Below are 15,081 nucleotides of genomic sequence, written 5' to 3'. Positions count from 1 at the left end.
GGTGTTGTAGATATTTCACAAACTTGCTGAATGTCAGTGCTGGAACGTCAATATCAGAGGATTATACTTCTTATCAAACTGCTGAACCATTTATTGAAGAGCCGACATTTAGTGAGATTATTCATGCTATCTGCATGCTGAAAAATAATAAGGCTCCAGGAGTGGACTGCATACTGGCGGAGCTCCTGAAGAATGGTGGGGATGTTCTGCGGGAGCAGCTGCACCGCTCATCTTGATGATCTGGCGAGAAGAATGGCTGCTGGACAAGTAGAAGGAGTCGCTGATCACCCCAGTATATAAGAAAGGAGATAAGGCTCAATGCAGCAACTATAGGGGCATCTCGCTGCTGTCGACTGGCTATAAGGTGCTGTCTAACATCTTACTAATGTGCCTCACACCATATGCAGAAGAGTGCCTTGGTGACTACCAGATGGGCAATAGACCAACTCTTCACACTGCGCCAAGTTTTTGAAAAGTGCCGGGAATATAACCGGGAAGTTCATAATATTTTCATAGACTTTTCTAAAGCCTATGACTCAATAATACGCCCCAAAATACGGCAGGTGTTAGAAGAGCTGGGAATTCCTCGAAAACTCCGAAAAATGGTGCAGGTGTGCGTAGATGGTTCGAGAGCAAGAGTAAAAGCAGAAGGTGACCTGTCGGACCCGTTTCAAGTACAGACCGGTGCGAAGCAGGGTGATGGGCTTTCTCTGATTCTCTTCAATCTAGTGTTGGAAAAAGTAATTAGAAATACACAGCAAGTGGCAGGTGGAGTCGACATGGGGGTGCAAGTTAGGATTCTTGGCTACGCGGACAACCTGAACGTCATGGTGCATCAACGGGACAATGCAGTGGCATTGGTTACTGCTATTGAGGAAGCTGCAGAAGAAGTTGGCCTGAAGATAAATGCCGAGAAGACAAAATACCTTTTTATGAGTCGCCATGCTGCTCAAGATCCAGAGGGAGCTGAACAATTTGAGAGGGTGAAGGTATTTAGGTACTTGAGTTCTTTTGTGACTGAAGACAACAAAGTTGAGGCTGATGTTCAGAGTCGGGTCAATGCTGCGAATGTGGCCTATTATCAGGTTCGTCCCCTTTTCACCTCACGCTTGCTGTCTTGGACTACAAAGGTGGGACTATACAAGACTTTGATGAGGCCTGTTCTCCTCTATGGTGCTGAAATGTGGACTCTCACAGTGAGATAAGCCGATCTCCTGAGAGTATTCGAGAACAAGATGCTACGACATATATATGGAGGGGGTCATGGCAGACAGAGTCTGGAGGAGGCAGTCCAATGCTGCCATACATGCTTTATACAACTTGGCAGACGTCTTGATGGAGCTGTGAGCCCGACATCTTCAGTGGCTGGGGCACCTGTACCGTATGGGCCCCGAAAGGACTGTGAGACAAGTGTGGGAGGCCTGACCCTGATCAGGGAGGCCAAGAAGGAGATGGGCGGATCAGGAGAAGGAAAACCTGTAGGCTGTCAGGCTGGAGTTCAGAACGTGGTGGACATTCGCAGAGGATCGTGCCCAGTGGCGACATGTGGCGCTTTAGGCCAAAAGTCCCCCTGTGCTGATAGTGCCGGGCTAATGTAATGTATGTAAGTAATTAAAATATACCAACCAAATATAGCATTCTCCTTCATTATTGTTTTCTAATATACAGTATCTTAAAACAAACACATTGTCCTCCACCCTACACAGAGTTCGTTACAATTAATTGATAGATTAAACTATTCAAAGCTATCCTACAATTAATTGTATTAGACCAATTAAGATGTGCACTGGGGTGCTTAAGGGTCAAAGCTGTATAACATGAGAGGAGACCTCCAAAGGAATGCAGAGAACCGACCAGAGCTTCTGACCTAATGTCCAATCCTCACCTTCTCATGGTGCACCCTGTTGGGTATCTACTTGCATACTGAATGAACGAGGATGGGCTGGCAATTTGGGATTTAGCCAAAAAATTGTATTCTTATTGGTTAAACCAAAATAAAAAATGATGGTACAACATGACAAAATTTCATGCTAGCTGGGGCGTTTGCCCAGTTAAACAAGCTGAGGAATTAGATAAGTACCAGATCGACATAATAGGGGTGACTGAAACAAAAAAGACAAAAACTGGTGAGATCTTTCTGAGCAATAAATACAAAATGTTATATTCAGGCAATGACAATCAAGGAAAAGAAGGTGTAGCCATAGTATTCAACACTAAATACGAGGCTAATCTTGTTGAATGGCAGTCAATCTCAAGTAGAGTAATGTGGGCAAATATGAGAATGGGGAACTGGACAATGAGACTTATTTGTGCCTATGGTCCAACAGAAGGTTCTACTAAGGTAGAAGTGGAGGAATTTTTTGAAGCTTTAGAAAAAGCATCTGACACAATGAAAAAGGAAAAGTTGGTCCTTGTTGGGGATCTAAATAACAGAATAGGAAATGATTGTCAGACATACAAAAATATTTTGGGAAAATTTGGAGAAAAGAGCAAAACTAATAATAATGGCAAATATCTGTTGGATTTCTGATCAGGACATGGACTGGTTATTACTAACACCATGTACCAACATAAAAATGTGCACAAATTCACATGGAGAGAAGAGGCAAGGAATAAGAATGGTCTCATTAACTATGTAATTGTTGATAGTGATGTTTTCTCCCTGGTGCAGGACACCAGACTATACAGGGGATTTGAAATTGGAAGTGATCACTATTGAGTCTTGAGCAGGATAAAACTGAATTGCATATTGAAAAGAAGAACATATAAGAAAATTTTAAAGCAAATTAAAGTTGAGCAGCTCTCAGATGTGAACTGTAGACTAATATACACAAATATTATTCAAGAAAAAATGGAAGAGTTTGAGAACAGGAATCAAACCTTGGAGATTCAGTGGCAAACTTTGAAGAAAACAATGATTGATTGATTCTGCCATGATGGTGAGGTTGTCTACAAGGATAAAAAAATCAGAACTCCCTGGTGGACACAGGAAGTTAAAGAGGCAGTGAAGGAAAAGAAGAAAGCATATCAAAAGTTCCTGTCAAATAAGTAAGCTTGTTCTCTTAGAGAATATAGAGACAAATGCAAGAATGCTAAACACTGTGTAAAACTAGCTAAAAAAAAGTCATGGGAGGACTTTGGCAAGAATATAGAAAATAAATATCAAGATGGTGGCAAAATATTCTGGATATTGTTGAAGAAACTTAGGAATGGAGGAAAGAGTGCTGTAAAAGGAGTTAGAGATGATAAAGGTGACATGAAAACGGAAGAAAAAGATATCCTTGAAGTATGGAGTAATTACTTTGAAAAACTGCTAAATGAAACAAGCAGTGATGACAACACAGTGGTAAAAATCACTGACCAGGCGTGCAGTCAGGAATACATATCCATACTTATTATTATTATTTCGGGCGACTCCAGGAGTCCTTAGACTCATCGAGGGAGGCCCTAAACTATGCGATTACATTCTCACAGTATCTATCATACCTTGTCTTGAACTTGTTCACCGTCATAGCACCCACAACAGACTCTGGCAGCTTATTCCACTCATTTACCACTCTAAAAGTAAAGAACCCAGCTCTAACACCCCTGCTAACCACACTCTTGCCCAGCTTCCATAGGTGTCCCCTAGTTCTCCCACCACCAGTCCTGATCTCAAAAATATCCTCTGAATTAATCCTATAGAATCCCTTTAGCAATTTGAATGTCTCAATCATATCTCCCCTCCTCTGCCTATCAACTAGTTTCTGCAACCCACAAATCTTCAACCTGTTCTCATATGGTTCATTCCATAGACCTGTTATCATCTTAGTCACTCGCCTCTGGATCCTCTCCACCTCCTCCCCATCAAGAAGGAACCGAGGTGACCAAATCTGGGCACAGTAGTCGAGATGAGGTCTTATCAAGGCTCGGTACAGAGGTGCAATAACTTGCTTGTCTCTGCTCGTCAAGATATTTTTTAACAACCAAGTGAGTTGATGAGCTGATTTAGCTACTTTTGCAGTGTGCCACCTAAACTTCATATCCCTATCCACCAACACTCCCAAGTCCCTGGCCTCATCAATCTCTTGGAGTACAGTTCCACCAATGTGGTATACTGCTGCTAATCTTTTCACCCCAAAATGCATAACCTTACATTTTGTCACATTAAATTGACATCCATTCTCCTTAGCCCAGAACTCCAATCTATCTAAGTCATCCTGCAAGACTTTGACATCTTCTGCATTCACTATTGCCCTACCCAACTTTGCATCATCAGCGAACAAATGAATTGTTCCACTGAGATCCTTCCCTATATCGTTAATGAACAGATTAAACAGCAGTGGTCCAAGAACAGAACCCTGCGGCACACCACTAGTCACAGGCCGTCTTTTGGACTCTACTCCTGAATAAACTACTCTTTGATATCTCTCCATCAACCAACCACCTATCCACCTCACCAAATACCCTATATCCATTCCCATATGTTGTAGTTTACAGATTAGTATTCCATGTGGTATCCTGTCAAACGCCTTTGCCAGGTCCAGCATTATCACTGTAAACCTGTTTCCCTTATCCAGTTCAGCCGTCACCTTGTTATAAAACTTGAGCAAGTTACTGAAGCATGATCTACCCTTCACAAAGCCATGCTGTCCCCTGTACAGTATCTCGTTTTCATCAATCCATTCCTGTATTTTTCCCTTGACTACTTTCTCTAAGACCTTGACAACGACTCCTGATATGCTGATCGGTCAGTAATTTGCAACTGTAGTCTTGGATCCTCCTTTATGCAGTGAAACTATTTTCCCCTCTTTCCACACCTTCAGGACTAAGCCAGACCTTAGACTCAGATTAAACAACATGGTCAAGGGCACTGATAATTCTTCAGCCGCTTCACGCAAGACCCGTGCCGGTATACCATCCAATCCCACAGATGTGTTCACATTAAGGTTCTGTAATAGACTAGTCACCTCCACTTCATTCATTACTATTCCCGTATAAACTAATGGTTCCTTCATTTTTTCAATACTTGAAGTAGAAAAAGCCATCAAAGGCTTGAAATGTGAAAAGGCAGCAGGAGTAGATGATATTCAACCAGAAATGCCGAAGTATGGTGGTATAAGAGTCTTACAGTGGCTGCACTGCATAGTTCAGAAAGCCTGTAAAGAGGGACGAATTCCCAATGATTGGAGTAGAGCTCTCATAGTACTCATATATAAAAAGGGAAATAAAACTGAATGTGAGAATTACAGAGGTATTTCCCTACTGAGTGTTCCTGGCAAGATATATGCAAGTATACTTGAGAAACGGTTGAGAAGAATTGTGGAAGAAAAGCTCGGTGAAGAACAAGCAGTGTTCAGGCCAAATAGAGGCTGTCAGGATCAGATTTTCACTTTGCGACAAATGGTCGAGAAAACATGGGAATATAACAAAGATCTGTTAAGTTTTGTCGATTTGAGAAAGGCATATGACAAGGTGCCAAGAGAGAATCTATTCAATACACTGCAGTTATTTGGTGTTAATGGGGCATTATATCAAGCAATACTTAGTCTTTATTTGAGTTGTAACTCAACAGTTAGAATTGAAGGAAGTACAGGAAGATGGTTTAATGTTAAATCTAGTGTGAGACAAGTATGTACATTATCCCGTCTGTTATTCATTATCTATATGGATCACATCATGAAGGAAAGGGGTATTAAACATGATATCAGAATTGGAGATGTTAATGTCAGCTCTTTGCTTTATGCTGACGATGTTATACTTCTAAATAAATCCACTAAAAGTCGGCAAGATTCTCTGACTAAATTGAATAACTGTTATAATAGATATGGTATGAAGGTCAGCAATAAAAAGACAAAGACAATGAAAATAGGTAGAATCATTGAAAATATCAACTGCGTTGTGAATGGAGAACCTGTGGAACAAGTAAAACATTTCAGCTACTTAGGCACGATTTTTAGTGAAGATGGTAAATTAAATATGAAAATAGATAACAGAATCATCAAAGCTGGTATGGTAGGAAGTCAATTGAATAAATTCGTATGGAATAAGAGAGAAATTAGTCGGAACACTAAATTCGCTGTATACAAGACAGTGTTCAAACCAGTTTTAACTTATGGATCTGAGTGCTGGGTCAGAAGTAAAACACTTGACCAAAGACTAGAGACCGCAGATATGAGAGTCCTGAGAAAGATTATAAGTATGAACAAATGGCATCAATTGCAATATCATATTAAAAACGAGGATATTAGGAAAGAACTTGACATTGTCATCATCCAGGAATGCGTTAGCATAACTAATCTCAGGTGGTATGGTCACTTAAACAGAATGGGCGAGGAAAGATTAGCAAAACAAGTGTTCTCTGCCAGGTTGGCAGCAAAATGACCCAGAGGAAGACCATGATATAGGTGGATTGATATGGTACAAAGTGCCTTAGACGATAGAAAAATAAGATCTGATAAGGTTGGAGTCTTGACAAGTAACAGACTGATTTGGAGGAAAATTGTAGATAGGAAGTTGGTAATGATGTAATTTTTTTCATGTAGTACTATCATATCCTGTACACCCCTTGAGGGTACATGGCAGGAATATGATGATTATGATGATGATGATGATGAAATGAGCACTGATAATATGGTCAAACTGACATGAATTTTGTAGCATGGGTTGCATAAGCCATAAGCCATGACTGCATACTCAACTGAAATAGGCACACGACACCACTGATATATATATATATATATATATCTTCTCTATTTTTAACAAAGTCTTCCTATGACATTTGTTTAACTGCTTTGATTTCTTAAATTTTTCTCTGTATTCTCTTACAGTACATACTGATTTACTTGCTTGTGACTTTTGATATCCTATGACTTTTGTTTAGCTGCTTTCATGTATTGCTTTGATTTCTTAAATTTTCTTTGTATTCTCTTATAGCACATATTGATTTACTTGCTTGGGACTTTTGATATGCATTCTCTTTTCCATGATTGTCTCTTTTATTTCTTCAGTCCACCATGGAGTTCTGATTTTTCCTTGTAGGCAACTTTGCACTTGCTTCTTTGGATAAATCAATTAGCGTTTCCTTCAGAGTTTGCCACTGAGTTTATGAGGTTTGATTTTTGTCTGCAGACTCTCATTTGTTTCTTCAGTAATATTTGTATATTTAAGTCATGTACTATACAATTTTCCTGTGAAAGTACCTTGACTTTTATTGTTTTCAAAAATTCTTACATTTTCTTTTCAGTATTATGTTCAGTTTTATCCTGCTCAAAACTAAATGATTGACCTTCTTATCTCATAATGACTATTTGAGGCAAAAATATCATGAAAAAGTCCCAGAGGTCAACTAAGACAGTGCTTCCCAAACTGTGGGCCACGGCCCCCTTGGGGGCCGTAGGTTTTGTTAAGGGGCACGTGAAATGATGAAAACAAATTTTAAATGTTTTAAGACTAAGTAGATTTTTTTTATTTTAAAAGAAACGTATTTAACTTGTATTATTTCTTTTTTGTTATTTTTTATATTTTAATAGAAAAATTCACACATTGGTGTTGGTTCACAAACTTTGCTTCCTGCGTATTTCGATGCATAATGAATATTACTAAATATATGCTTATTCACATAAGTTTCATTTCAAAGCAGTGGTTAATTGTATTTACTTCGAATGCTCTCCAGGGAAGCTCGAAATCTTCCTGTCCCTTTCATCACGCATTCGTAATCAGGGACTGTTGATATTGACTTTATATACATATCAAAACTCGTTTTATATTATCACTCTCATCCGAGCTAGTTTTCTGTTAGCAATAAAAGTTTCGCATATACTTCACACATGAAAAAAAGCTTAAACAAGTTCATGTGGGGAGATAGTAACTCGCTTGCAGTGGTAAACAACACGCCCTCCCTAACAGCCACTATACTGCAGCGGCAATAAAAACAAGTACTTTTATTATGCCAGTGAATAAGATATGAGGAGTTTGTGTAATATATTTCTCAACAAATAGTGCAATTAGAGACAACTGGGATAAAAACACACTAATTAATGATTCACATGTCCCCCCATACAGAAACTATGCTGTATAGACTGAAACAAAACCATATGTTGCATGGGCAAACACAGTATATAACTAAAAACTATTGTTATTAATTAAATGTGTGTGAGTTCAATTTCCCAAGGCAGCAATAAAATTCAACCGAACGTGTTAAAATTCGTAAAAGTGTTAAAACTAAGTAATATATATATATAATGATCTTGTGTTGTGTACAAGTTATGGCAGTTTCACATATGGAATTCGGTTGAAGAGTGTTAGCATTTCAACTCAATTGTCAGCTATGCTTTTATCTTTCGGTTGCGCGATCTTTTGTTAATACCGCACCAATCATATGCACGTTTTAATAACCTGCCTTTGCTGTCTGTTTCGCGTTAGGCTTAATTACCTTAAAGGGAAAACAGTCACAAAAGAGAAAAATGTTCCTGGTCTGGAGGATTCCCTTATTCAGGTAATATTCATTAATTTCATGTTGTTAGTCTGTGGTGTGCCAGTATCGGTAAGTGGTGATATTATTTGATCTATTCTAGTTAAAAAATTTAACCCTGAGATGGATAAGTGACTGATAAAAAATAAAAAAAATTCCCTCGAACAATCAGAAGAAGCAGAAACAGACTCAAAAAAAAGGACAGTATTTCATATTTTACCGGAACAGCCTGCATCATCTTCAGAACCAAACGATAAGAAGCAAAAAAATGTAATATATGCATTTGATTTTTGCAATATTCGCTGTGTATATTTTGTATTGAATATAAATACAATAAATATTATAATAATATATCTCTCTATTACGATTTTTTTCGAGGGGGGCCGTGAAATATTTTAATTTTTGCAAAGGGGGCCCTGACATCCAGAAGTTTGGGAAGCACTGAACTAAGATATGTTTAGGTCAATGCAATTTGGAGTACTTTTTGAGATCCTAATATAAAAGCTGATTAGATAGATCAGATTTTTTTACGTTGATTTGATTAAAAAAAAATGGAAATTGCCTTGTGTTAATATCTGGTTTATATCCTGTGGTAATTTCTAGTATATATCCTCAAACCCTTGAGGATATATACTAGAAATTAATAATGATCTTTTTCTCTTCAGTGTTGAGTTGAGCTTTAGCTATATGCACAATGTTTACATCTTTTTACATATTTTCACAGTATTTAGACAATGTTTACAATGTCTAAATGCTGTGGACCAGTAACACTAAGTTGAGGGACTGGTTGTCTTTATATATCATGTGCTGTCTAGTACTGTGCAAATAAACAAATAAAGAATACTTAGAATTGGCTTTTGCAAATTACATATAGATATCTTGATAGGCTTTTAAAAGTTCGTAAACTATGCTTTCCATTTTCCAAAATGTGTGTATCATAATTTTTCTGCTTCAAATAATTAACACATACTTCTCTATGGCTTAATCAAATATGTAGATGTTTAAATGTATTTGATGTAAACAGTAAAGCAAGAACTATTTGTTAGCTGAGTTTTCTTAAATATATTTTCAGGAGACTTGTTGAAAAACTGGAAAATATGAAGAAAAATGCTATGGGTAATGGAACGTCTCAGTGTATATTATGTGCTGATGAATTTGGTTTATTGGGGGCATCACCTCTACTCTGTTATGACTGCAAAAGGGTATATTTTTTACTTTCTTCTTCTTTTTTCTGTTTATTAGTTTTAAAAATTATTACCTTCAGTCTGGGTAAAAGGGCCAGCATCCATAAATTCTAGCAACACCAATGGGTTGACTGACTGAAAGATAGCACATGCATTATAGAACAGTAAAATGCTGTTTTTTTTTTCAACTGAACAGCTTCATGAATGTTTTTCTCACCCCGCCCCATTAAAAACACACACACACACATATATATATATATATATTTAAATTTATATGAACTCTATAGCAATCAGGATATCTATGAATATTAGATGAGACTGCCTGGTAAAAGAAAAGATTGGCCAAACTGCACAATCGAAAACCTTAGTTGGCTCAAGTAATGAATAATTTTTACACAGATAATAAAGAAAAAACTTCAGAAATGTAATGAATGCATATTTATTTCTTTTGGGTATATTTTTTGAGAGAAACAAAATGCTTTCGATTTGTTTGTGCTTTATATTGAAAGCTTAAACTATTTTAAAAATCCTGTCATTTGTTAGTTTCTTGACTCTTTTGTTGTTCTACAGTATTTCACTATATTCATATGTTATTATTTTCGACCTCCATGGAGTCATAAGACTCATCGTGGAGATCCATCTCAGACAACACAAAGTATATAATACCACTCCTTAAAACCATTCACTACACATTCACCACATTCTGTCAGGCAATGAATTCCATGTCCCAACCACCCTCCAAGCAAAAAAAGCCACTTTTCCTATCCTTCTCACAACCTCTTTTTGCAACTTACAGGAATGGTCTCTGAACCTCCCCCCCCCCCTATTAATCTCCCTGTGTAAGTTTTGTAAATACCTCTCACAGTTTAAATGTCTCAATCATTTTGCCCCTTCATCCTCTATCCATCATGTTCTGTAGTTTGCATGCTCTCAGTCTATCTTCATAACTAACATTGTAGAGTGTCCTGATATCATTTTGGTTATCTGCCTCTGTACCCTCTTCAGGGTTAATTTGTCCTCTTCAAATCCTGGTGACCATATCTGGACTTTATACAATGAAATGAATCCCCTCTCTTTTATCTCTACCAGTCAGAGTACTTAGTATTGCATCAATACCTTGGGTTTAAGGCAATATGTGCCTTACACTTCAACTTTTTGTTGACAGTCACTCCAAGATCTTTTGCCTCATCTGCTTCCTCTAGTAGAGATCCACCAGTAGGGTATGCAGCCTCCTATCTGTAGATCTCAAATTACAGGACCTTCCATTTAGCCGCATTAAACTGATAACCCTATTCATTTGTTCACCCTTCCAGCTTATTCAAACCCTCAAGAACCAGAACACCAGCACTATTAATAATAACCTGTCCAAGTTTCATATCATCTGCAAATAATTGAATATCTCCCTAAAACTCAGTGATGATATCATTAACAGAAGGGTTAAAAAGCAAAGGTCTCAATAGTGATACCTGTGGAATCCCACTTGTGACCTTCTTCCTATGCATACCTCTCTATTTACTTCACTAATCTGATTTCATACCCATTGTGTTGCAACTTAATTACCAACTTATCATGTAGCATCCCATCATATGCCTTTACAACATAAAAAAAAAAAAATAGATTTATGCTGACTTTCACAGATAATATTACCCTCACCTGCACAAAACTAGTTGAATGACTGAATAAACATTTTTTACTATTAAGTTGTTCTATGTGGTTTAATACCAGCATTACGATTTCATTATGTCCTTATATCACAGAAGCCTGTGCAATGAAGAATTCAGCAATATATATATATATATTCATAAAAAAAAACATGTAGAATTAAGATTAAATAGTTTTATTTGGAATGCTTAATAAGAACAGCTAAGAAATATTCTAGTTACCACCTAGTTACCACAGTGTGTCCCTTATCACTCTGTTTAGTATTGCATCACCAGAAAATAACTTGATATTGCTATCTAGGTCAGTGGTTCTTAATCACCTTTCCGGCCATTATGGATCAAATACGCATCCTCATATGCTTCATATCTATCATATATTTCAATGTAATATCAATGGTATTACAGTTTTAATATGCACTTCGCATCCATGATAACCTTGACATCTATAGACGTCTTGGCCGGTAAGGTGGTTAACTTGGGCTGTAGCCCCCCCCCCCACACACACAAGTGCACTGTGAACTCTGAGGGGGTGGTAAGCATTGGGGGTTGTAAGTGTTTATAATACTACTAATATAATGTCCTATGTCTTCTAAGAGTGGAGACATTGGAAGGCAGTAGCACTAATGATTTTGAAAGCATATGGTGTGAGGTAGATGTGAGCAAACAGGATATTTAGTGCGGTGTTGCTACAGACCCAGGAGCACAGAGGGTGGGGACCAGGAAATGTTTAGACAGTTGAGTTTGGCAAGTGCAAGAAGAATGATTGTTATGGGAGATTTTAATTACAGTAGTATAAACTGGGGAGAGAAAGATGCATGTAGCAATAAGGGAATGGAATTTCTAGAATTCTTGAGGGACAAATGTCTTAGGCAACATGTAATAGAGGGAACAAGAGGTTCAAGAGTTTTGGATTTGGTTATAACATCAGAAGAGTTGATAATAACTGAGATGACATCTCTCCTACCAGTTGGAGAGAGTGACCATATGGTTTTGACTTGGAAAATGAATAGACATGCAGGAGTATCAAAGAGACGGGAACGTATGTGGAATTATAAGGCAGGTGATTATAGTAGTCTAAGATGTCAACTTGGGGAAGTTTCATGGAGGGCGGAATTGGAAGGCCGGGATATCATTATTGCGTGGGAAATTATGAAAGAATATTTGTTAGCAGCAATGGTAAGTTGTATACCACGAGTGAACAAGAGGACACAATTTGGAGTAAAGTGGATGACAAACAATATTAAACAGGAATTGCATGCGAAAAAGAGGTTATGAAAGAGATATAAGGAGACAGGTGAAGAGAAGATGCATGAAGAGTATAAGACACAGGCCACAAGAGTGACTAGTATGGTAAGGAAGACGAAACTGGAATATGAGAGGAGATTGGCCCTAAGATCCAAAGAAAATCCTAGGGAATTTTTTAGCTATGTGGCCAGTAGGAGGAGAAATGACTGGGGAAGAATGATATTGTGGGATAAAAATGGGAATAGAGTGACTAATGCAGAGGACATAGTGGAATTGTTCAATGAACATTTTATTGGAGTATTTCATCCTGGAGGAGTCAGTTTTAATGCTAGAGGGATTGGGCAGGTTCGAGGTTTAGAGGTACAGGAGGAGAGTGTGTTTCAAATACTCAGTACTCTGGATGTCAGTAAATCTGTGGGACTGGATGGTATTTCACCACGAGTTTTGACCATGTGCTAGGGAACTGATAGTGCCTTTGACCTGGATTTTCAATGAAAGGCTGGCTGCAGGAAAGGTGCCAATGGAATGGAAGAAAGATAAGATAGTGTCATTGCATTAGGGCGGTAGCAGCTGAAATGTCTAATTATAGGCCAGTTTGTGTGATCAGTAGTTAGTAAGATCTTGGAGAAAGTAGTGAAGGACTGTATGTAGCATTGGGCAGATGAGGGTAATGTTATCTGTGAGAGTCAACATGGATTTGTGAAAGGGCGCTCTTGTTTTAGCAATATGCTAGCCTTTTATAATAAAGTTACAAGAACATTAGATGAGGGAAAGGCATATACTGCAATTTTCTTAGACTTAGCAAAGGCATTTGACAGGGTGCCACATGATAAGCTGATATTCAAGTTGCAGCACATGGGTTTGGATGTCAGACTGGTCAACTGGATTCAGGATTGGCTGTCTGATAGGTATCAGAGAGTTGTGTATGGTGGGGCAATTTCAAGGAAGCAAAGGGTTACAAGTGGGGTCCCACATGGCTCAGTACTGGGACCTATATTGCTTAACCTTTATATCAATGACATTGTCAGTGGATTGCAAGGGATATTCAGTTGTTTGCGGATGATGATGGGGAGGATTATTAGTAATAGTGCAGATGCGGCAGCCCTGCAAGAAGATTTGAATAAGCTGGATAGATGGGCAAATGAATGGGAGTATCGGTTTAATGCAGCAAAATGTAAGGTCATGAGGTTTGGGAAACATCGATGGGACACTGCATACTCCATGGGAGGAGTTATACTGGAGGTAGTAGGGGAGACAAGAGATCTGGGGTTGATGATTGATAGAAACCTGAAATTTAGGGGACATATTGCAAAGGTGGTGAAGGTAACACAGAGGATTGCTGCAATAATGAGAAGGACGCTCGCTGACCTGCAGAAATAAAACAGTTATCATTCCATTGTATAAGACCCTGATCAGACCACACTTAGACTATTGTTCTCAGATTTGGTCCCCAGGATTTGAAGGGGATAAATTAACTGTGGAAAGGGTACAAAGGCAGATAACAAAGATGATTTCAGGACTGTACAATGATAGTTATGAGGATCGGCTGAGGGAATGTGGACTGCAGAGTTTGGTGGATAGGAGAAGGAGAGGTGATATGACTGAGACTTTTAAACTGTTGAGAGGTGGTTACAAGGTTGACACTGGGGAGTTCTTTCACTTGGTTGAACAGTAGGAAGGAGTGATGAAAAGAGGCCATCTCTGGAAGTTACGAAAGGAATCTGTGAGCAAGAGGGTGAGGAGTGGTTTATTTGTATGGAGGGCGGTTAAACCATGGAATGCATTGCCTGATGGAATGGGGAGAGTGAGAACGGTCAATGGGTTTAAGGAGTGGTATGATAGACTTTGTGTTTCTTGGGGGGGGGGGACCTCCCTCAATGAATCTTGATAGACTTTGTTTTTCTTAGGAAGAACCTCCCATGATAAGTCTTTTGACTCCATGGAGGCCTGAATAATAATAATAATAAAAGCAAAAAATTCCGTATTTGATCTAGCATCCCTATTTATATTGCATGTTTGGCAACACTGTCCAGAATGTTGTATGTCTCTCACAATACTGTACAAATTTATTCGCTACTTATTTTATATTGAAAGTTAAGTAATTGGGCTAGTTTTTGGTCTGAATTTTCTACATTGAAAATAATTAATTTAGACTATTTTAGCAGAATCCACTACTTTTATAAGCTTTATCCGCTACTTTTTCTAATGCCTATCTGACAACCATGGTTTGCAGTTTACATCTATCCCATGGTATCATGTGGCATGCTGCATTGATATTGTGTAGCACTGTAGCCCATTAAAATGAGTGAAAAAAGAAAGCGTTGTAAATTTTTTATTACTATTAAAAGGGCACTTACTATACAACTTTCTGCCTCCACCACTCATCCACCAACAACAACGAACCACAACTACAATCATCATCTACACCAGCATCATCTATTGCCCACCATCACCACCACTAGCATATTCACAGACAATCACAAACATCAATGCCCACAGCAGGATTCGAACCTGCAGCCTTTTGGCTGGGGAGCGGATA

At 38.3% G+C, this 15,081-nt stretch overlaps 1 protein-coding gene across 8 annotated transcripts in view; it reads left to right on the top strand.

Moving 5' to 3' along the window:
* The window catches only part of Rph (Rabphilin), a 695,894-nt gene that overhangs the window by 130,396 nt on the left and 550,417 nt on the right, over nucleotides 1-15,081 (top strand). For all 8 annotated transcript variants that reach the window (XR_016549578.1, XM_090406051.1, XM_090406050.1 and 5 more), the window contains one exon: nucleotides 9,525-9,654. Coding sequence is in view for 7 of the 8 variants with exons in the window: in XM_090406051.1 (XP_090262177.1) it covers nucleotides 9,525-9,654 (130 nt within the window). In the remaining variant the exon portion in view is untranslated. The remainder of the gene's footprint in view (nucleotides 1-9,524; nucleotides 9,655-15,081) is intronic.

The sequence above is a fragment of the Typopeltis vanoorti genome, chromosome 16, assembly GCF_054136105.1.
Source record: "Typopeltis vanoorti isolate ZY-2024b chromosome 16, IOZ_Tvanoo_1.0, whole genome shotgun sequence".
NCBI classification, from domain to species: domain Eukaryota; kingdom Metazoa; phylum Arthropoda; class Arachnida; order Uropygi; family Thelyphonidae; genus Typopeltis; species Typopeltis vanoorti.
The sequence above is the reverse complement of the archived record's forward strand: the minus strand, read 5'-3'. Positions and strand labels throughout refer to the sequence as shown.